The 21,363-nt window shown below is 45.3% G+C and overlaps 2 protein-coding genes across 4 annotated transcripts in view; both read right to left on the bottom strand.

Moving 5' to 3' along the window:
- Positions 1 to 21,363, bottom strand: part of AGBL4 (AGBL carboxypeptidase 4) — a 1,125,681-nt gene that overhangs the window by 211,161 nt on the left and 893,157 nt on the right. The gene's annotated exons all lie outside the window — the stretch shown is intronic.
- Positions 1 to 21,363, bottom strand: part of BEND5 (BEN domain containing 5) — a 44,605-nt gene that overhangs the window by 21,371 nt on the left and 1,871 nt on the right. The window contains exons 2-3 of one of the 3 annotated variants that reach the window (XM_040978581.1): positions 9,124 to 9,257; positions 6,972 to 7,356 (exon numbers count right to left, since the gene is read on the bottom strand). In XM_040978581.1, coding sequence (XP_040834515.1) covers positions 6,972 to 7,356; positions 9,124 to 9,257 — 519 coding nt within the window. Of the gene's footprint in view, positions 1 to 6,971; positions 7,439 to 9,123; positions 9,258 to 21,363 lie in introns of those variants that run through there. The other 2 variants (XM_040978582.1, XM_040978583.1) reach the window with 2 other exon arrangements.

The following is a 21,363-nucleotide window of genomic DNA, read 5'->3' as shown; positions in this document are numbered from 1 at the left end:
ATGAGTTTTTAGATCAAGCAGGAAGTATTTATCTAACAGCTCAAAGATCCTGGTATCACAGGACCCATGGCAGAACATCGTGGAGGTCTAAGAGGAAGGGCCGATGGTCAAGTGCAGGGACTGGGCACCCTGCTGATGCTGGGCAGCTCGCTGGGCGTTTGGCCTGGAGAAGCTACGTCACATCTCCGAGGCTATCTGTCCCGTTCATCATCACATCTCCCGCTAAGATTGCTTTACCGGTGGGAAACACACTGACCGCTCCAGACAGGAGTTCAGAAAGGCCAAATGTTTGTCTCTGTTGAACCCCTTCTCGACTACCTGTGCTTACTAGTGGACCTGGCAAACAAGCAGTGGAGGGTGAGGCACTGCGGCAGCGCCAGATGTTCTGGTTTTTGGCTGTGGGGAAAGCTGGTTACTTCCTCTAGATGCTACAGACACCTGATTAGTAAGCACGGGATAGTCCTCTACCTGCTGTCCTCAGGAAAATGGACACCAGGGAGGAAAGGGAAAGGGGGGTCCTGAAGTATTTGGCCACTCTGAAATCTGTCAACTTTTAAAATGATCTGATATGAGTTATGGCTACTTAAGATTCTATCAACAGCGCAGAAAGGCCCTTCAAAGTGCAGAGTCACTGATACTTTTCTGATAAATCATTCCGGGTCTCACTGCTAGATCTCTTCTTGACAGGCATGTGGAGGAGGCACAGGGCCCGGGAGATTATGGCATTGCTCAGCGTTAACTCTGGGGCACCAGGTATGCTGCTGGCCTCCTGGGCCTCACCCATCATCCTCAGCTCTTTCACAAAGCCCAGCTTTTTAGTGCTACTTGCATTGGTGACAATGAACTGAACACTGAAGGAGACAGGAAACAGGACTGGATGATATAAATCAGAACCAGGATGGGAGTCCTGGCAAAGAGGAAACTGGGTCAACATTGATGATGTCTAGAAATAGAAGGGTCAAAAAACAGAAATGGGACAATAGACTTTTCCCCAGGAAAACTGGGGAGAAGAACCCTACATTAACAAATCCATGAGCCTGAAATTAAGACATAATTATAGGACAATGAGTCTTGTGTTGTGGCAAGCACCATGCACGCATTACCTCAGCACATCTTCACACAGCACTTACCGAGCACCTAGCACAGGTCAGCCTCTGGACAGATACCCTTACTGCATGTGCTCATTTAATCCTCTTAGGACTCACAGTGGTGAGCACCATCTTTGTGTAGTTCTATGGGTGAGGAAACTAAAGGCCAGAAAGTGAAATAACTTGCCTCAGGAAGCAAAATTAGAACAGCCAAGTTTAAAAACCCTAGTATTTCCGGGGCTGGTGTTATGGCATATGGGTTAAGATGCTGATCTCATGTGGACACCGGTTCAAGTTCCGGCTGCTCCACTTTCAATCCAGTATCCTACTAATGTGCCAGGGAAAGCAGTGAAAAATGGCCCAGGTGCATGGATGCCTGCACCCACGTGGCATACCCAGATGAAGCTCCTGGATCCTGGCTTCAGCTTGATCCAGTGCTGGCCTTTGTGGCCATCTGAGGACAGAAATAATGCATGGAACATTTAGCTCTCTCTGTAATCTGTCTTTCAAATAAATCAAATGAATATTTAAAAATAAAACAAAATTTACAAAAAAAGAGTAAAGCCCCAGTATTTCTGATTTTGGGGACCACAGAGCTTAATAACTGAGTTGGCTCTTCTCTATGTGTATTGTTTTAGGATACCCATTTTACAGAGGAAAAAGTAGAGACTGAAAAGGTTCAGCTCTTTGCTTTAGGTTACACAGGTAATAATCTGAGAGCTGATTCCAGTTCAGGTGGTTTCTGCTGTGAAAGCCCACGATGTTTTCAATGCAGGGTAAAACCAGCAGGAAGCACTGTGTTGGCATTACCCATCTTTTCTAAGGCACCAGCAGAGACTGGAGCTTAAAGAAACCAGGTCGGCCCACAAAAGATTCCAAAGATCAAAGCTGGTATTTTAACGGACCCTGGACAGAACACAAGGTGTAAAGCCAGAGCGTTTCAGAGGTGTTAGTAATTCAGCTCTCAAGAGCCAGGACAGATATTGAGGCCACAATGCCTTGCTCTGTCTTCAAACATTTCAACCAGCTTATGATCTAGTCAACGGGGGAACATTATGTCTTTTTTTTTTTTTTTTGCCACATTCTCCACTCTCCTTACGTGGCACTGCAAGGAGGCTATCAGAACAATCCAATGAGATAAAAACGTCAAAGTGCTTTGAAACCTGTAAAGTGCCAGGCCCATGTAAATTACTGCTATTATTCGTATTATCTGCACCTCTGCTGGTTAGAATCCATCATTTCTGCATAAGCTCCCTTGAGGAGGCACACACAGAAATCTACAACTATCACTGGACTCCCTGCTGCAGTGACGGTGCTGTTTGTTCTGCCTGGTGTCGCACCCACACAGAACCTAATGTTGCTCATGTCATACCATGATGCATGATGGTAGCCAAGGGGTACCTGCAGTGCTAAACACTGGGACAGATGACTCAGTGCTAGTCCTTCTCCCCGAGACCAGGGAGTCTGGCTGGGGAGAACTGAGATCCTGGAGTTTGCTCTGTTCTGATACATGGGAGCTGGCCCTTCCCATGTGCTTCACTCACTATCTGGCTTCCCTCATTTACTTGTCACTCTCAGAGGGTGTCAACTCCCAGTCTGAAATGTAGACACTACATTAGCAAATTCACTTATGGATGTTTACAAGGGACTCTGCTTTACTTCTGTATTCCTAGCCCCCAACCTAGTCCTGGCACAATTCATTCATCCAATAAATGTTTGGTGAATAAAAGAACACATTAGTGAGCACACACAAATAGCAACCTGCCCCTTATCAATCAGGATGTCTTCATGCTCCTGAATCTAGCGCCCTCCTTTCTTTGGGGGGTGGGTAAGAGGGGCGCTGTGAGTGTGGAAGGGAAGAAAAGGAAAAAGGGACTGGTAGTCAGTGAATATTGCTCACAAGGCTGCTTGTCCTTTGAATTGTGACTGTCACAGAAGCCCTGCAAAAGACTCTTGGGAGGTTCATGCCCAGCAGAACCAGTTGTTTTCCTGGTGAGGATCATACAAAAGGTAGGTGGTTTTACAAAGAGAGAAGATCCACTGCCCCCGTCCTCTTTTGTCTTTGTATTAGTGACAATGAAATGAAGTCTGGCTACAGATGGCCGAGCCGGGAGAAGCACACAGGCCAGGTAGGTGTCAGGTGACACTGTGGGCTTGATTTACCCTCAGTTCTTTTAGTACTCTGTGACTCCATGCTGTGAGGTGTCTTGCCTGTTAAACCCACCATCTGCTGCTTTATGGAGAGAGCAGAAGGACAAGGAACAAGTGCAGAAATGAAGAACTGAGCCACCTAGAGAAGCCTCTGAAACACCTGCTTTTCTTTGCAGTCTAAGGAATTTTATAATCCAAATTACAGTTCCTTGTTCAGTTGTCAATTCTATTCCTTAAAACTGATTTGACATTCTAAGCTATTCTACTAGAAATAATTACAAAATTAAAGAAAGGAATGCTCTAAATTTTGGTACTTTGCTAAAAATTACTTTTTGCAGTATCTATAAAACATTAATTTATTCTTATATTTTACTATTTTGTTGTGGTTATTTTTTAAATCAATGAGTAATATAGGATCAGCCTTCTTACACCATGCTGGCATCTCCCCATCCTTATATGTGAAGCCCCGGGCTCTGTACCCAACCTCCTCCCGGCCCTGCTCCAGATCCCAGGGTCCCCATCAGTTCCAAGATGCCAGCACTACTGTTCTCCATCCACTCCGATCTACAGAGATAACTTAAATATAAAAGAAATAATAGAAACCCACTGTCTGAGGTATGCAACTGTGATTCTTCCAGGGAGAATTTTCTTTTTAAAACTGAGCGGTACCTCACATTCCACATTAGGGTCCTGGGGATGAAACTGAGTGACCTTCCTCCCAACCCCAGGGATTGATGTGGTTGGGCTGCTGGAATTGGCTTTCTCAACATTCCCCAGATACAGGAAGAAAAACGAGATTGGAAACAGTTATCTCATCTACTTTTCCCCTTTCCTCAACCCTCCCCATCCTAATCTGTGGGCTACATGAGCATACATCCTTAACTATGTAAACATCATCAAAAATAAAATCAATTTAAAAAATTACATAAAACTGAGTAGTTCCTGCTCTGTGGGCCTTCCTGGTCTTGGCGCTGGCCTGTTCTGGTGTGAATGATTCAGCACCCAAGCTGGACAAAGGCCCTGAACTGGGTCAGTAGGTGGAGTAGAGCAGTGACAATCTCCAGAGCAATGCTCGTGCCTCGGCACTGGCAGAGGATGGCAAAGCCCAAAGCCCATACATCCCTGAGCCAGGACACGCTCCTCAGAGGGCATGGGAGACCCAGTCAAAGGGCTCTCACTCATCTCTGCCTCTGGTCTGCCTTGTTTCTTGGTTGTGTTTACAGCAAGGGGGAATAAATTCCCAGACTTACCCAGATAGATTTCTACCTTGACATCCTGACTCCCTCATCAAACTTTGAGCTCCTCAGGGATGGACAACAAGAGCTGTATCTCAAGTATATTAATTCTCACCATTTCAAAACTTGTCTGGCACACATTGGAAGACCATTCAGTCTTTGTGGGAGAAAAAAAGGAAGGACTGGTGGTTCCCAAAGCCACAGAGCTGGGAAGTGGCAAAGCAGGAATTTGAATCCAGGCAGGCCTGGTTCTAAGATGTTAAAAATGATCCTCTGCAAGAAAGCACACAGCCTCTTCTTAAGGTAGGCATGCTTTCATTGTATTCCTGCCAATTTGTCTGGCCCTTGGTACACTAATCTGTGCCAATCAGTGGGTATTATTATGCTTTAAGAGGGCAAGAACAATAGTGTGATTTCCCAGGATGCCTCTGGGCTGAGAGCACAGGGTATTGCCCTTAGTGGGAGCCCCAAGCACACTTATGGCCTGCAACAATGTATGTCTACCACCATGAGGACAAGGTGTCTCAGATCTGGCAAGAGCTAGCCCCTGCCCCTTCTGCTGCCTTTGTCTGTGGGAACGTCTCCCTAAAAGATTGAAACACCAAAACAACACCTGGGGTCAAGTTTTCCTGTGCGTTTTGGCACTCAAAGAGACATAAGCTGATGCAGGATGGAGTGTCTTATGGCTCCAGAAGTTCAGGGGCAGCTTTCAGAGCTCAAATCCCATTCATGATCACACGAAACAGCTTGTTTCCCTAACAGCTGAAATAGGAGTATGTGGTTTCTGTTGGCGGTGTGTATCTCCACCCACCCCCACTCCTGCCCAAGGTTTACAAAAAGCAAAGCATATAGAACATGATGAATATAGAAATTATTACCTTGAAGATCAAGAAACATTTTCTCTCTGAAAACTTTAGTTCTTTCTCCAACCTCACCTTCATCCCAAGACCAACACAGCTTTCACAAATTTTTACTTCTATACAGTTTTGCTTTGAGATTTTGTTTTCATTCAGAACTTAAATAACTTTGAAATTGAAAGCCACTTGTGACCTCCACTTTCAGTGTGACCCTCAGCTGGCTATCATTTGTAACAGTCTCTGAGGCAAAGGCAGAGTTGGGAAGTGGGGACAGTAGCAATCCAAGAATCGGGTGACTTGAGCTGTGCCACTGCCTCCCCAAGGTGTCTCTGGATAAGTCCCAACCCAGTATCCTTCTCTGTGTCAAAAGTGCAAAAAGTTCTCTCAGCTGACTCCATTGACCATGCGAAGATCTGCCGAGACACCACTTTGGGGATATATCTTAAGATGCAAAAGATACCCCCAAATATAAGAAAGGTAGGGCAGAAGCACATTTATCTAACAAATCAAAGAGCAGTGAAATCTTACCTACAAATATAACCTCTACATTCTATAAACCTTCCTTAACGAGTTCAAAATCATATCTGATATACACTTTGGGGCAGCACCTGTGTTTCTAAACCAGGTTGCTCCGTCTTCCAAGCAAGGTGTGTTGACTCAGGGTTATCATTCACTGTCCCTGGGGGCCATGGAGGCTGTGACCGTACTTATACTGACTTTCTCAACACTGAATGACTTCCATGTTGCACAATTCTACATGTGTATGCTTTGAAAAGAGCTTTTGTGTCTTTTCCTCTCTGGGAAGCAGTCATTTCTCCCTGCTGTTAAGGCTCTCACCTTTCAGATGTCCCAATTCCTGCTTCTGAACTAGTTTAGAGAAAATTTAAAAATCTAGTTGCACTTAGGTACAACTAAGAGCTTACCAATTTCTCCCGAGAGCAAGTCAATGGAGTTTCATATATCCTTTTTCTAACTTCCTGAAGTTCCACGCCTCTGTGTCTGAATGACGGCTAGTGCTTCCCACTCTTCTCAAGACAAGTTTGGGACGCCCAGGCTAACCTCCCTTCATCGGCCCTCAGAGCACATAGGCGGGATTCCTTCTCGGTATGCCCCTGGTTCCTGTGCTGGCATGCTCCAAGCTCCTGTGCCTGAAACATTCACTGGCCACCCTCCTAGGTCCATTCAAACACACCTGCTTCCTGAAGCTTCCACATACTCTCAGTCACAAACACCCTCCCCACCCTTTGCACTTTACTATTTACCAGCATCCGTCTTGCACTTGCTGACCTACAATGATCCATGCTTTAGGATCATGTCCTTACTTGGTGAGGTCCCTTACAATTCCCGTTCCTGACTCTTGCTGAATGCATACATACATGTGTGGAGACAAACATCCTGTCAGCTCCTGCTTCCCAACCCACATCATCCCCTGTTCCCAAGGCTGAAGCTGCTGCACACGCATCCACAGGCTCCTGGGAGAGTTTGTGAGTTCCTGGTGGGAACTGCTGAGCCAGTCTTTGTCCTTCCCTTAGCCTCAGGGGCGTTTGGCCTGCCCCCTCCCCTTGTGCTCCTGGAAGCAGAGTGGCAGGAGGCATCCCCCCACCCGTGTGGGGTGGTAGATGGCCTGCAGGGGCACTCACCGCTGCCAAGCCGCAGGAGCAGCACATCCTGCAGCCTCCGGTTGAGGTCCCGGAGCTCCTTCATTTCTGACACGAGTGCTCCATACTCCTTGAGCTTCTTGGCCTGCTGTACCAGCTGCCTCCGAGTCCGCTCCAGCTCCTGTTGGAGGTGGCGCATCTCCTCCTGCTGCTGCTGGTAGTTGCGCAGCAGCTCCTCGTACAGAGCCCGGGGCACGGCAGCATCCTCCAGACTGTCCATGTCCTCCGTGCCCGGTGAGGCCTCCACAAAGACCTCTTCTGGACACGTGCTGTGGCCCAGGCTCAGGCCGTTCTGCTTCTCTAGCCGGGCCACCACTGCCTCGATGCTCTTGTGCGCCACTTCGCTCGGCTTCCGCCCCTCAGGTCTCTGTGTAGGACAACGAGAATCAGTTCAGGCAAGAGCAGCTGGGACTTTCTTGGACTGCGGCTCAATATTTCCCCAGACAATCCTAGAATCACAGAACCACAGAACATCAGTGCTTTGGAGACACCTGTGCAGACAGCCAAAGCCCTCACTCTACAAAAGTGGAAACAGAGGGCCTGAGGGGGAAGGGGACTGCCCAAGATCAAAGGGCCAGTTGGTAGCAGAATTCCAGGTCAGTACATGTTTTTTTCCTTCCACCTATCAGCTTCATGCATGTAGACATGAAAACTTTTAACAACTCCTGGGTCTCCAGGAGCTCATACTCCCCATTCCAGGGCAGTGACAAGCTCATGGCAGAATCAGGTCAGGTCAAGCTAGCCCAGTGAAGACACACTCAAATCTCTTCAACAATGAAGAAACATTAAAACAGAAAGCAGTCCATCTGAGAGAGGCATCCTACCCTTTCCTCAAGAACACTTCATTGGGAAAGATGGTGAAGACTCTAATCTAGGGATCTAGGATAAGAACAATGTCACCCTTTTTCTCTTCACTGGCTGCTCATTCAGAACTAGCACTTGGCAGGGATGAATGCTTATTCAAAGCTAGCACTGCAAGGTTTTTTCAGTTTAGTTTCCTCCTTTTACAGGGAAGGAGACTGAGGGACAGAGAGGGGAAGGACTAGCTTCAGGTTCATAGCATGAGTTCCAAACCGCAAGAAGCAGAATTTGGAATGTAACTTCCAAGAAGGCTCCTCCCTGCCTGCATCTTTCTATCTCTCCCTCAGCAAGAAGATAGTAGACACAGCAAAGTTCCTTTAGAAGGGAATTATCAATGACTAGCTAAGGGCTGGGGCTCAGCTACCTGAAGACATTCCTGCTCAAGTGGACAAAGCTTACACTGAAGGACAGGGTGAGGGACAGCACCAGTTGGACTCTCTCTCCAGTGATGGGAGGTTAGGAGCGCTCTTGGGAGATACAGCCAACTGAGGACACGGCATTCCAAGGAAATATGAAAGGAAAACCAAGCCAAATCAAGCCAACCGGGTGACTGACCAACTTCAATGCTACTTGTCTGTAGGGATAGGCTACTGCTAGTACAGCATGGGCCAGCTACAATTGTAATGGTCACTCAGATGGCTGTCTTTATCACCATATTGTGAAACTCTGGAGGACAAGGATTGGTCTGGCTAAGCTCAAGGACCCCAGGGGCCAGTATATGGCCAGGCCTACAGCATGGGTACAGTGAATGCTATGAACTGAACAAACTGCATCTTTTGGACTCTGCCTTGGCAATGTCTATAGTGTTCAAACTTAGATTATGGTCAATACCAGAATGCAGAGCATACTTTCTTCTGTTCCCCTTCCCTTCCTCTAGAACACCAATTGCATGGAAATTGAGCTGGCTGAACAGGAATTCTGTCAGGTTTGCCAAATGAAGGCTGAGTGGGGCAAACTGGGGAACATTGAAAGAAAATGTGACCTGATAATAAAAGTCTTCATTCAGCGTAGGATCTCAGACACAACTTCAAATTCCATGAACAATGCTGCCAAACCAGCTGTGTCGGGCACTATGCTGAATGGCGCTCCTTGGAAAGCTGGTCAGCATAGCAAACTGAAAAGAGCTCTCCCAGGCCTCCCCCACCCAGAAGAAACCATGACCTGTGATACCAGGGGACATGTGTGTGAGGATGGGGGGCAGACTGGAATCCATCAGCATGAAGATTGTAAAAATGATCCCACATATGTCCAAGAAAAGGAAAGATTTAATTACCTTGATGTGTCTAAGCTGTAAATCTTCTTCCCCATAGTCTTTAGCCTCCCCATCTTCTTCTATGTGATTGAGAGAAAGTTTGGGGATTTTTATTTTCTTCTGCATCACACTATTTTCAAGATCAGATTTGTCTTCTAAAATGCATATGAAGAGAACAAGATAGATTATAAATCAAAATAATCAAATGCCCAGGCCCTCAAATGCTAGAAATTGACTGAGGCCAGACCAGTAAAAAAGGAAACACAGAAAAATGTGATTTCCTCTTCCATGTAGAGATAAGGCAGAGCCAACATGAGTACCAAAGGTATCATGACCACTCGGAGTGTTGAAATAGTATCTGATGTATTTGCTTAGAGAAGCTTCTGAGTATATATATTTTTATTAAAAAAAGATTTATTTATTTATATCAAAGGCAGAAAGAGAGAGAGCGAGACAGAGAGACAGAAAGGAGATAGATCTTCCATATACCAGTTCATTCCCCAAATGATCACAAATGCCAGGATTGGGCCAGGCTGAAGCCAGGAGCCAGGAGCTTCATCTGTGTATCCAACTTGGGTTGTGAATATGTCCCAAGTACTTGGGACAGGCATTCAAATGTGATGCCAGAGCTGCAGGCAGTATTTTCCTGCTTTAAGTACATGTTAACTATCTGTGAATACAGTCAAATGCTGCATCTGCCCAAACGGACTTAGGGATGGTGCTCTAATTTGCTACAAGTGGAGTTCCAGGATCAGAGACCCCAGTGTGAACCTTGAGTCTCCAGCGGTAGCCTGGGAAGAGGTGGCCAGGGCCTCAGAGTACTGATTCAGGTTGCTCCTCCTTACCAGCAATTGTGGGGATGCCAACTACATTCATGCAAGTCACTTAACAGTACCCAGTACACATTGGGCCTTCGTGAGTGGGAGTTTATAATTGTAGTTATCAGTATGCTCTGAATCATCTTATTCTTGCAGGTCTTAGGTGAATAAAATTTAATTAAAAAGACAAAGGAAAGACTTCAGGTGTGGAATATAAAGCAACTGCCCAGAAAAAAAATGATGTGATCTTGTTAACAACCTCGCACTGATGAATATGACCTTTCCCACTGAGCAGAGGAGCAATTCTTGGGATTTATTTTCCCAAGAACAGCCTGTTCTTGTTTTCTCTGTGCCTATTAAATCCAATGAGTTAAGAATGAACAATATCACAGACTTCAGTCTTCATCACTGTTGACTCTAAAACTAGAATGGTTGAAACATACAACTTGAAGAAAGTGCTTCAGATGAAACTACGCCGAAATGGTGTGTATGTGTGCTTGTGCACATACATGTGAAAAAGGCAAAAAAGAGGAATATGGAAGAAGGGGTAGTATTAGAACTTGTAAGAAGTGCTGAAAGCAAAATTCCTGAGCTAGTCTTTAGTTTGACAAGTTCAACGGCAAACATTAGAGATGTAGATCTTGGCTAGGCTCTGGGAACCCAGAAAACACACACACACAGGAAGAGATAACCCACGGCTTCCAACGTTAAGTTTGAATAAAGGAGGAGTAAAGAGGGAGCAAATGGAATCCCTTCAGTTAGTGTACCCATGGAAGGCTTTTAAGAAAAGTTGGCACTTGAACTGTACTTCTTTTTTTCAGCTTTTCCTTAAAATTTATTATAGACTTAGCTCAGCTAATAGAGGAATAACTTTTTTTTTTCTTTAATAATGTCTTGCTTTGATTGAAAAGCAGATACAGGTGCAGGAAGGAAGAGGAGGGGAGAGAGAGAGAGCACGCACACTCCTCCATCTGTTGGTTCACTCCCCAAAGAGTTGCTATGGCTGGGGCTGGGGCAGTCCAAATGTAAGAGCCAGGAGCTTCTTCCAGGTCTTCCATATGGGTGCAGGGACCAAGCACTTGAGCCATCTTCTGCTGCATTCCCAGGCACATCAGCAGGGAGCTGGACTGGAAGTAAAGCAGCTGGGACTTGAACCAGCACCCATTTGGGATACCAGCACTGAGGGTAGCAGCTGAACTCTCCACACCCTAACACACTACACCATGGTGCTGACCCTCGAGCTTCTTATTTGCTGGGGTGCCCTGGGGAAAACTGCTTCAATTCTTTTAGCTTATTTCTTATTTTGTGACTAGAAATAAATTGATCAACTTGAACACAACAAATGGCACTTGAACAGTAGGTACTCACAAAAGCATGGACATTTAAGAATAATAAAAATGTGGAAGACACAAGCAGAACGTGGGGAGAACAGAAGCTATACAAAGAAGGTTCAGAAAATATTTAGACTGAGGAGTTGGGGAAAAAAGGCTCAGCTATGGGTTGAAGGAAGAGGTGGGAAATGAAGATGAGGTGGTTGAGGCTACAGAATAAATGGTCTCACACGCCAAGCTTAACAAGAGTTGAGATTAAGTCTGCAGGTGTGGAGAGTGAAACAGCCTGGATTCTAAGTCAAGTTCTGCCAGTTCATAGGGTGAGAGGTCTGGAAGTCATTCAGTGCCATCTTTTTCTCTTTCTGTAGAAACAGAGTTAGTACACCTCAAGTGGGGGATCAAATCAGGTTGAAAACAACAGACAGTCGTGCAACCAAACACACCCTGGATGAAAACAACTGAGCAGGCTGCATCCGGGCAGGCTTGATTGAAGTGGAGATCTACCCAGCTGTCTGGCTTGAGATGGGCTGGGGCTACTTGCACTCTGCCCCCAATTCCACCTCTCCAGACTCCAGGCTCTTCAATTTCACTAGAATGCCCCGCCCTGCCAAATTTCTCCCCTGCTTAAAAAATCACTCAGCCTCCACTGATCTCTTCTTTACACAGTGCACCTCGCTTTTCTGTAATCGTTTATCTTTCTATGTTGCAATTATCTGCTTATGTCTCCCTTCCCCAACCGCAGCACAAGTAACCCAGGGGCATGGCCCCTATCACAAGACTAGCCATAGGACAGGGACTTAACATCAAGAAGTATTTAATGAACGAATGATAAAATCAGGTTATACCAATGGGCATATGGGAACATGCTCAACATCATCAGTCACTAGGGAAGTACAAATAAAAACTACCACAAGACACCACTTTGCATCCACTGGGATGGCTGCAATTGAAAACAAGGAACAGCAAGTGTTGGGGAGGATGCGGAGAAACTGTTATTCTCATACCTTCTGGGAGGGAATATAAAATAGGGTGGCCACTGTGGAAAACAGTCCGGCAAATTCTCAAAAAGTTAAACAGAGTTACTGCCCGCCTCAGCAATTCCACTTGTAGGTGAACAAGGGAACCAAAAGCATATACACACATGAACATGAACACTCATACACGAATGCTCACAGCAGTAATTTTTCTAACAGCCCAAACTCTCTAACCTGATGCCCAAGCCAGAAACACACCTGACTCCTGCTCTCCTGCCAGACCACTCTGTCCTCAAGGAGTCTGTATTGAGAGCAGTGACCGTCTTTAGGCACAACAGAAACCAACAGAGCCCAGCTTCAGGGCTTGCCTGGGTTCTGTGTCAATGTAGGTGTAGCAGTCAAGGAAGCTCTCAAACAGAGGACTTCAGGAAACAGCCAGAAGCAGGTGGTACCTTGAAGTACACACTTCCTAACCTGAGTGCTGGCTGCCTCTATGCTTGGCCAGGGAAATGTACAGCCTTCTCCAAGTGCCAACTTCTTAGCTTCATTCTAATGTTCATCAGTATTCTGCTGGACTCATATGCTCTGGGTTAGGGTGCAGGAAGAAGTGCCCATGCTTCCTTTTCTGCAGGCAATGAACATCTACTGAGTCCCTGTTTGGGGCTAAGCATTATGCTAAGCAGTCCTTGTGTGGTGGGTCCTACAACCCACCACATGACTAGAACTCCGACCAGAATACAAGTTCTGACTTCCTTAGAAACACAGGTTCATACCTGGCAAACCTCTGGTCTTCTATGGCTTCCTAAATGTAATTCCCAGCTTAAAGTGGATGAGTCACATTCCCATCTAACCCACAGAAGACTACTGAACATCGAATGCCATCACAGAGTGTGCAAGAAACAGATGGAAGAAGCAGGCTCACTTCCTAATAAAAACAGTCCTGTCCTTTGAAACCAGCTGATCCTGGTTTGGGATTCTGGCTCTGCTCCAACACTGTGCAAGGGAACTTGGACAAGCTACTTAAACCACCCAAGTTTGGGTTATTAGTAAAGTGGAGATAACAAATCATTTCCAGAGATGGTGTATGTAAAGCACCAAGCACAGGCATCAAGCACAGTGTCTCTCTTACTAGATGTTCACTTAGACTGAGGGGCTGTTAGGCGCCCATGCTCGCTCTGGGTTTGGCTTCCATCCCACAGTACAGAGAGCCTCTGCAGGTTTGTGACACAAACTGAGACATGATGAAAGAGATGTTTTAGGAAGATGAATGTGCCAGTGGCAAGCAAGATGGATGAGATGTGAGGAGGAGACTGAACATGAGGTGACAAGAAGCTATAACTCTCAACTGGTCACATTAATGAAGGTGAATGGTGGTGTGGATCACCTAAGACAGCAAATACTTCATGTGGCACTTTAATGTGACTTTCTAATATGCTTCCACCTGTGAGTTGCAGGAAACCACAGAAGAAACTGGCAGTGGATTGCGAATGAAGAAGAAAGCTCTTCGTTTGCAATTGCCTTTGCAATTGTTCCCAGTCTGAGACCAATTAATCAGTTTTAGTGTAAACAGAAACAAATGTATGATCTCTGAAAAGCTTCACTGATTCTGATTTCCACTCTCACCTTCAGCAGGCAAACTACCAAGGACTTGAGTATGATCTCTCTTCACCTTTCTACTAGTAGAATGCCAGTGAACTGCATTTCTTCCTTCAACAAACCCTCACCAAGCACCTACTGAATGCCAGTATCCATGCTAAATTCCTTACAGACATCACCATATTTAATTCCCATAATAATTCCACTGCAGTAGAACTTGCAGCTCAAAAAAGTGAGGCAGCTTTCCTAAGACATAAATATTGTTGTCAGAGCCAGAATTTCAAATGAAATCTGCTGACACTTTCATCGCACAATTATCCTATGGAAACAACAGAAGCATTATAAAGTTGTTGTAACACAGTCAACTGAAGGAAGAGGTACAAAATGAACTAAAACATCCAAATGGATGGCTGTGTTGATATAACTTCCAGTGCAGTGGCCCTTGTCCTGAGACTTTTTCCACAGTCTAGAACAATGCAATGAGATCACAATAGAATTAAACACTATGTAAATAGGTCTTGTGCCAAACTTCTGAAATACAAAGCTTATTAACTCCACCTGGCACTAACTGAGCCTAAACAGAATTATAAGCTATCAAGAGCTTTCTTATGAAAATATGGCTAAGAGTTGCTCTTCAGAAATATGGCAGAAACTGGTGCTTATGTTTAACTGATTAAAGTTATCATTGGGGGAAAATACAGCACAGTTAAGAAGTAATTGGTGTTAGAGGCAGGTGGACAGGGAACCCAATACAAGCCCCACTTCAGAAGAGAAGATGCCTCTGATGACTTTGTGCTTGTTAAAGCAGGAGAGAACTATCTTTTTACACATAATCTGGTTGGATAATTAAAATGACCCAATATCAAAGAGTTTAGTTGGAGGTGGGTTTGTTAGCTAGGATGAAATTCTGAAAAGCTGAACTTAAAATGTTTCACGAAGGGTTATCTTAGTTTATAAGTACCTATATTCAAGTTTAAGGATTTTTGTTTTTCATCCATATAAAAGCTTAGTAAAGTCTTATGTTGCATTAAAAAGACATGAAACAGAAAAGACAACACTTTGTATTCTCTGGCCTTTGGTGTTTATAAAATCCAAGGTGCACAAAATTCTCAAGTTCCAGGAATTGTATCTAGGCAAGAAAACAAAGAGTGCCCTGCTGTGGTGCAGCAGGGAGAAATCAGGGCTCTGCAGGTGGAGAAAGGCGAGTTCACTAATACACTGGGTGATCAATCATCTTCAGAGGATGTAGGCTTGGTGCTCTCACTAATTCACTGGCAGGTTGGTCTTCTCTAGGTTTTCTTTAAAACAGACTGTAAGATTTGAAAATCCCAACAGGTCCTTCTAGCTCTGTGGCAAGCCAGGCATAGACATCTAGTCTCATTCTCATTTGAACAGTATAGGATAAGTGAGAACTCCTTCCTCCAGAAGGCCTGTCTGAAGAAATGACCTACTGAGGCCATCCACTGGGGAGAGGGGGGATTGCCAGGCAGCTCTCTTCAGTCCCACTGCCTTGCTGTTTCTGGCACAAGGCTGGGGCACAACCAAAATGACAAATTTAGTTCAGCTAGGTCCTTTCTCCAGCTGCCTTTATGTGTTCACTAGGGATGCTACCAAGATGTAAACTGCCCCAGTATGGGGTCATTGATGGGTAAAACATGGTGGAAAAAGGGCAAGACTTTCATGATGGGGTCAAACCCCAGGAGGATTTAGAGAAATACACAGGTTAAATATTTGTTTGCTTCTTACAGGTAAATTGCTCCTTTCCAAAAAGAACAGTACTCACAACCAATTAAGCTGTTGTCTTAGCAACTATAAGCTCCCCATAGTTCCTAGCAGCTGTCTATATTCCATGACTACCTGCCAGAAACTTCCATATTACATTGCTAAATAACACAGCTGACAAATGTGTGATTAATATCTCTGATATATACAAGGACCTGGAACTCAAAACGACCTGAAGCAATCATTCCAAGGTCACACAGCTTGCAAGTAGTAGAGTCACAATTTGAACCCAAACTATTTGACTTTAAAGTCCTTTCTATTTCATCTACCATTCCTCCTTGGTGTTTAAGAAACCTAGAAGTCATCAAATCAAACTTTGCTAAAATATAGGAGCATCCCTTCTAAACTGTCCCTAATCTGTTTGCCACTTCCAGGAATGAAAGTGTAGCACCAAGCTATAACTCTTTTCTGTCAATACTCATCTACTCACTCCATTCTTGCCCCACCATTCACAATGGAGCTTGTTTTCTGGCCACCCTTACTTTGCTTACTGGATGCCAAAAACATGAGTCTGACCATTCCTCCATGAAGCAAAATGCAGAAATTGGAAACTGCCAAAGTACCACTCATGTAAACCCTTTTTCCCTGTTATATATTTATGATATTTTAAAGATATATTTATTTTATTAGTGGCAGAGAAGGAGAGAGAAAATTCCCATCTGCTGATTCGATCCCTAAGTGCCTGCAGCACATCCCGTATTAGAGAATGTGGGCTCCACAGGCAGCTCTGGTTCCTGTGTGCAACCTCCTGCTTACATGCTTAGCTTACCTATCCTGAGAGCTCTGAGGAAAAGGCAGTTGCTCTGAAATGAAAGCAAAACAAAACACAGCCTTCTCTCTGGGACCCAAAGCCTTCTCTCCTTGCTTGATCTGAAGGACTTCTTTGCTGGTCGTCCTTGGATTTTTCCTCCATCTCACTGTTCATTCCCACTCACTTTTGGAGGGCTTTTCCTCAAATGCACCTTGAAACTTTTTGAAATCTGGTGTTCTAAAGATCCTGCCCTACACGTTCCTTTCTCTGCACCTTCTCCCACTCTGATGTCACCTGTCCCATAGCTAACAACTTCCCAGTTAGGATTGTCAGTCTGGAGGGCTCTTCTGACCTTTGGACCCCATGCCCATTTACTCTCCTGGTATCCACAACATGTCTCATACTAAATTCACCATTTCCCCTTTTGTTGCACCTCCCCAACCACCCCACCCCACCCCAGGAGAAAAAAGACTCAGATAATAATATCATTGTCATACACAGGATCACAAACCTTCACTAAGTTTCATGAGTTCTTCTTTAAGCCCTCTCTGTTCCATCACCTCTACCACCTAGGTTTCAGTGCGGTAGCCTAGTGGCTGAAGTCCTCGCCTTGAATGTGCTGGGATCCCATATGGGCACTGGTTTGTGTCCTGGCTGTCCCACTTCCCATCTAGCTCCCTGCCGGTGGCCAGGGAAAGCAGTAGAGGATGGCCCAAGGTCTTGGGACCCTGCACCTGTGTGGGAGACCCAGAAGAAGCTCCTGGCTTCAGATTGGCTCAGTTTTGGCCACTGCAGTCACTTAGGGGAGTGAATCAATCGATGCAAGATCGATCTTTCTGTATCTCCTCTCTGTAAATTTGACTTTCCAATAAAAATAAATACATCTTTAAAAAAAAAAAAGAATAAGCACACTGAGGGTGGAAGCCAGTAAGCACTAAGAGTTTGATGGGCGGAAAAAAAAAAAAAAGGAAAAACCTCAGTACTGACTCCTCCAATGTGAGGCTGCTGACCTAATATCACTCAATCCTTCCAGAATTTAAGCCAACCAAAGGAAACCTGCTGCAGTTCTATCTTCCTGGTAATAAGGTTCCACCGAGCGTTTGTTCCTATGGAGCTTGTAAGACAAAGATGTCAGGCATACCTGGTTTTGCAGCCGGAAACCTCAATTTGAATTTCACTTTTTTTGGGGGGGGGAGGGTTGCTGTTTTTAAAAACAAACAATGAACTGTGTGTTCTTGAATGAGAAACATCACAGGCAAAAAAGCCAGGCTTCCACTCAGGACAGTTCTTTCAACCTGCGGATCAGAACTCTGAAGCACACAACTAACAAATCTGTGGCTCTCTTAATCCTAGCAGACTGAACCTCCAGTGGATAACATTCCAGGAGAATCTGCAAGCAGATGACAGCAGGCAAGTTCCAGTCTTTGCTCCAACGTATATCAGCAGAACATGTCAAAGCCTAAATTAAAAGTTTTTGCTTTTGTTGGCAGTCACCCACTGATGACACGCAACAATCTTTGCATATGAAATAGGCTAGTCCCCTGCTTTGCTTCTAACTTTGTAGAAGTTCCAAGGCATTTCTGGAGCAAGTGATCTATTTGGACTGACAATGCCAAGCTGGGACCTGAGCCCTGAACAAGCTAAAATTACCAAAGCAAGAAGAACGTGGCTTTGGAAGCTATTTCTCCCCAAGTGTGGGGTTTTTCTAGTCAAGGGAGTGATAAGGAATGTTGACTTTTTCCAGATGAACAAAGTTGAATGAAACCCCAAAATCCTGCTGCAGGTTTTGGTTTGCACAAACAAGTGGCTGCCACAAATGCTCCTGCCCACCCTCTATGCCTTCGTCTCCTTTTGCATAAAAATGCACCTGACTTCCTGAAACTCTGTATTCAACACAGTTGCCCAATGCTGACCATGTTTGGCACTGTGGGTGCAGAGGAATGGGAGGCAGGCCCTGGTCTAGTGGAGTTCACTGCCTGGCACGAAGAGAGGTACACACTCAGGAGCAACCAAAATTAAGACACAAGTGCTCAGACTGATGAGAGAGAAATAAGCAAGATGAAAAGAAGGCTGTGAGTATGGGAAGGTCTCAGCTGGAGGGGGCAGACAGGAGTGGATCTGAGGCAGGCTATTCCCAGTTTATTTTGTTCACTGCTCCATAATGGACCCAGCAGGCTTGACAACAAAAACCTGTACATGTCTGTTTTTCCCACCTGAAGGTGAATTCTGCCTGGGCAGCAGTCCCATGTCAGACAGGAGTGTATGAGTATGTGTTCACATAATAGCAAGCAGGGCACACCACAGGTACAGCGCAAGCGGGAAGATGAGCTGGAGCTGAAGTAAGGTGGAGCTGGGGGGCTGGGACTGATGGTGGGATGTGGCTCTGGGGGTTGTGAATGCCACACTAAGCAGCTGAGGTTTTATTTAGTAGGAGATAAGGAGCTGTAAAAGGTGCTAAAGAGAGTGACTGATTGACTAAGACTGTGTTTTACAAGGTGATCCTGAAAGCAATTTGGAAAATAGAGCAGGGAGATGAGTTGATCAATTGCAAGGCTGCTGTGTTGGTTTAGAGGAGTGAGAAGTGAAGCAGACCTGAATGCAGTCAATGTTAATGGAACTGGAAAAGAAAAGCTTAAAGGAGGAACTTCAAAGCCTTTCTACAACTGGGCCCATCTCTGTGCTTCTTTGCTACTTGGCTCCTCCAACCTACACACTCACTAAGGATGGTGCTCACTTCTTCCTCATCAACATGACCCCTGAAGAAACCCATAAATAGCATTACCCCAAACATAACCCTATCTCTCCTGGATCATGCTGTCATTTTAATCACAAGACTTCAGGTACAGTGGAGCATTGATGTATCCACTTATTACAGCACAGGGACTGTCACATCCTTGTCAGAAGCAGTAAGGGGACATTTGACCTCAAAGGCAGTTTAGTGCACCCAAACAACCATAATATAGCATAGATGTTTAGATAGAATGACATGGAATGTTAAGGTTTTTAGGCCTAGAGAAGCCATTTTTGGTCTCCTAAAATTCAAAATTCAATCTTCATCCCTAATAGTGAACCCTTCAAATGGACAGTTCTCTTTCACTATCTGCTTGTCAAATGAGTAAGGAGACAAGTGAAAGAGAAAGGTGAGTCAAGCCTTGAATTATGTGGGTCCTCTATGGGAGACAGGAACCCTTTGTGTAGATTTCCTTAAGCAAAGGGTAACTGACTGGCTAGGGCTGCCTCTGTTGGAGGAAGCTTGATAATCGATGAACAGCAAGAACAGAACATTTGAAAACTCAGAAGCTAGCACTATTCTCCAGCTTGGAAACTTGCCTTGAGCCATAAGCCTTATGAAAAGTGTCATCATTTCCTTCCACTCTCTCCATACCAAGCTGTGCGGCTGATGGGAATACGGACTACTTTAGAAAGAAACTACCAGACATGGCACAGTGGCTTCATTGGCTAATCATCTCTCTTCAATTGCTGGGATCCCATATAGGCAGTGGATCATGTCCCAGCTGTTCCATTTTCCATCCATCTCCCTGCTTGTGGCCTGTAAAAGCAGTAGAAGATGGCTCAAAGCTTTGGGACCCTATACCCATGTGGGGGAACTGAAGGAAGCTTCTGGATCCTGGCTTTAAACTGATTCAGTGCCAGTCGTTGCGGCAGCTCAGGGAGCGAACCAGCAGACAGAAGACCTTAGTCTCTCGTTTCTGTAAAATCTGCCTTTCCAAGATAATCAAATAAGTAAATCAATCTTTAAAAAAAAAAAAAAGGAAAAAAGAAAAAGCAGACTGCCAAGCGGGAGCCTGGCACTGGAGGACCTGTGTTCAAACCATTCATTAGCTGTGTAACTACAGGGAAATCTCTCAGCCTTAATAGTCTCACCCATAAATCTAAAATCACAACCATACCTACCAATGGGCCACGCAGAGATAGTGCACAAGCAGGTAAGACTTGTCAAAAAAAAGGGGGCGACGTGGTTGTTCCATGCACTGCCATTGCAGCTTGTTAAGAAAGGGCCATTTACTAGGGTCTCACATTTGCTGGAGCTATGGTATAAGGCACCACATGCTGCAGTAACTGGCACTGATATTCCCTGGATATAAGGAGCTTTGTGCAAGCCCAAGAAAAACTCAGGAAAGTAACCACTGAAAGCCATACTGCAGCCCAGGCACCCTCTCTGAAACCATGCAACTGGTGTTGGATCGATGAACTAACGGCTCCTCACCAACATGAAGCCATTGGTGCTCCTCATCAGAGGTGGCCCCCTCATACTGGGTGCTACCTGTGTGGGGATACTGAAATTCAGGAGATGCCAGATGCGCTCCTTGAGACGAGATTGCTGTAAGCAATGCTCTCAGGGCCACCCAGCTGAAGTCAAGATGGCTTTTGAGACACACAGGAGAGTTCTTCCAGGATAAGTGACTTCCCAAACTCACCCTGTCCTGTTCAAATCAAGTCAAGTGACTTTAAGAATTAATCAGCTGACTGCAATTTCTAATGTGGCCTAACCAACCTCAAGCTGTCTGTTTCCAGCTTTCATCTACCAAGGGGGTAGGGGGACACTGCAAGGAGGTAAGAGGAAGTACTTTTTAACTCACTTCGCTCAAACTGACACCACCCTGCTTGTCTCTATCTGTTCTGCCAGTTTCCAGATGCTGCCTGGGTTTTTAAATTTCTTCTTCTTCTTTTTTAATCGCCTCAGAGATTCACCAACACCCCAACTTGAAGGATGAGTAGTCAGTAGGGTTGAAATGCATGCTTCTTGGGCCAAAGGTGAATGCAGTTTCTGAGGACTTGAAGAACAGAGCTGGTAGGGGCTGCCAGCTGCCTAGAAGGCCTCTTTGCAGTGCCTGGGTCTGCTGAATGTATGGGCGGGTGGCTGTCTGAACAGTCTCTGAAGGAGGAAAACAGCCACCATGCACGCAGAGACACTGACCCCCACACACATCACATTCCCTCTCCTAGGACCCTCCAAGTCTGGGGAGATGTAGCTTTGAGAGGCATGC

The sequence above is a fragment of the Ochotona curzoniae genome, unplaced genomic scaffold (assembly GCF_017591425.1).
Source record: "Ochotona curzoniae isolate NIBS_2020 unplaced genomic scaffold, NIBS_Ocur_1.0 contig_291, whole genome shotgun sequence".
Taxonomy (NCBI): domain Eukaryota; kingdom Metazoa; phylum Chordata; class Mammalia; order Lagomorpha; family Ochotonidae; genus Ochotona; species Ochotona curzoniae.
Note: the sequence above shows the minus strand (reverse complement) of the source record. Positions and strands in the feature narration are given on the sequence as shown.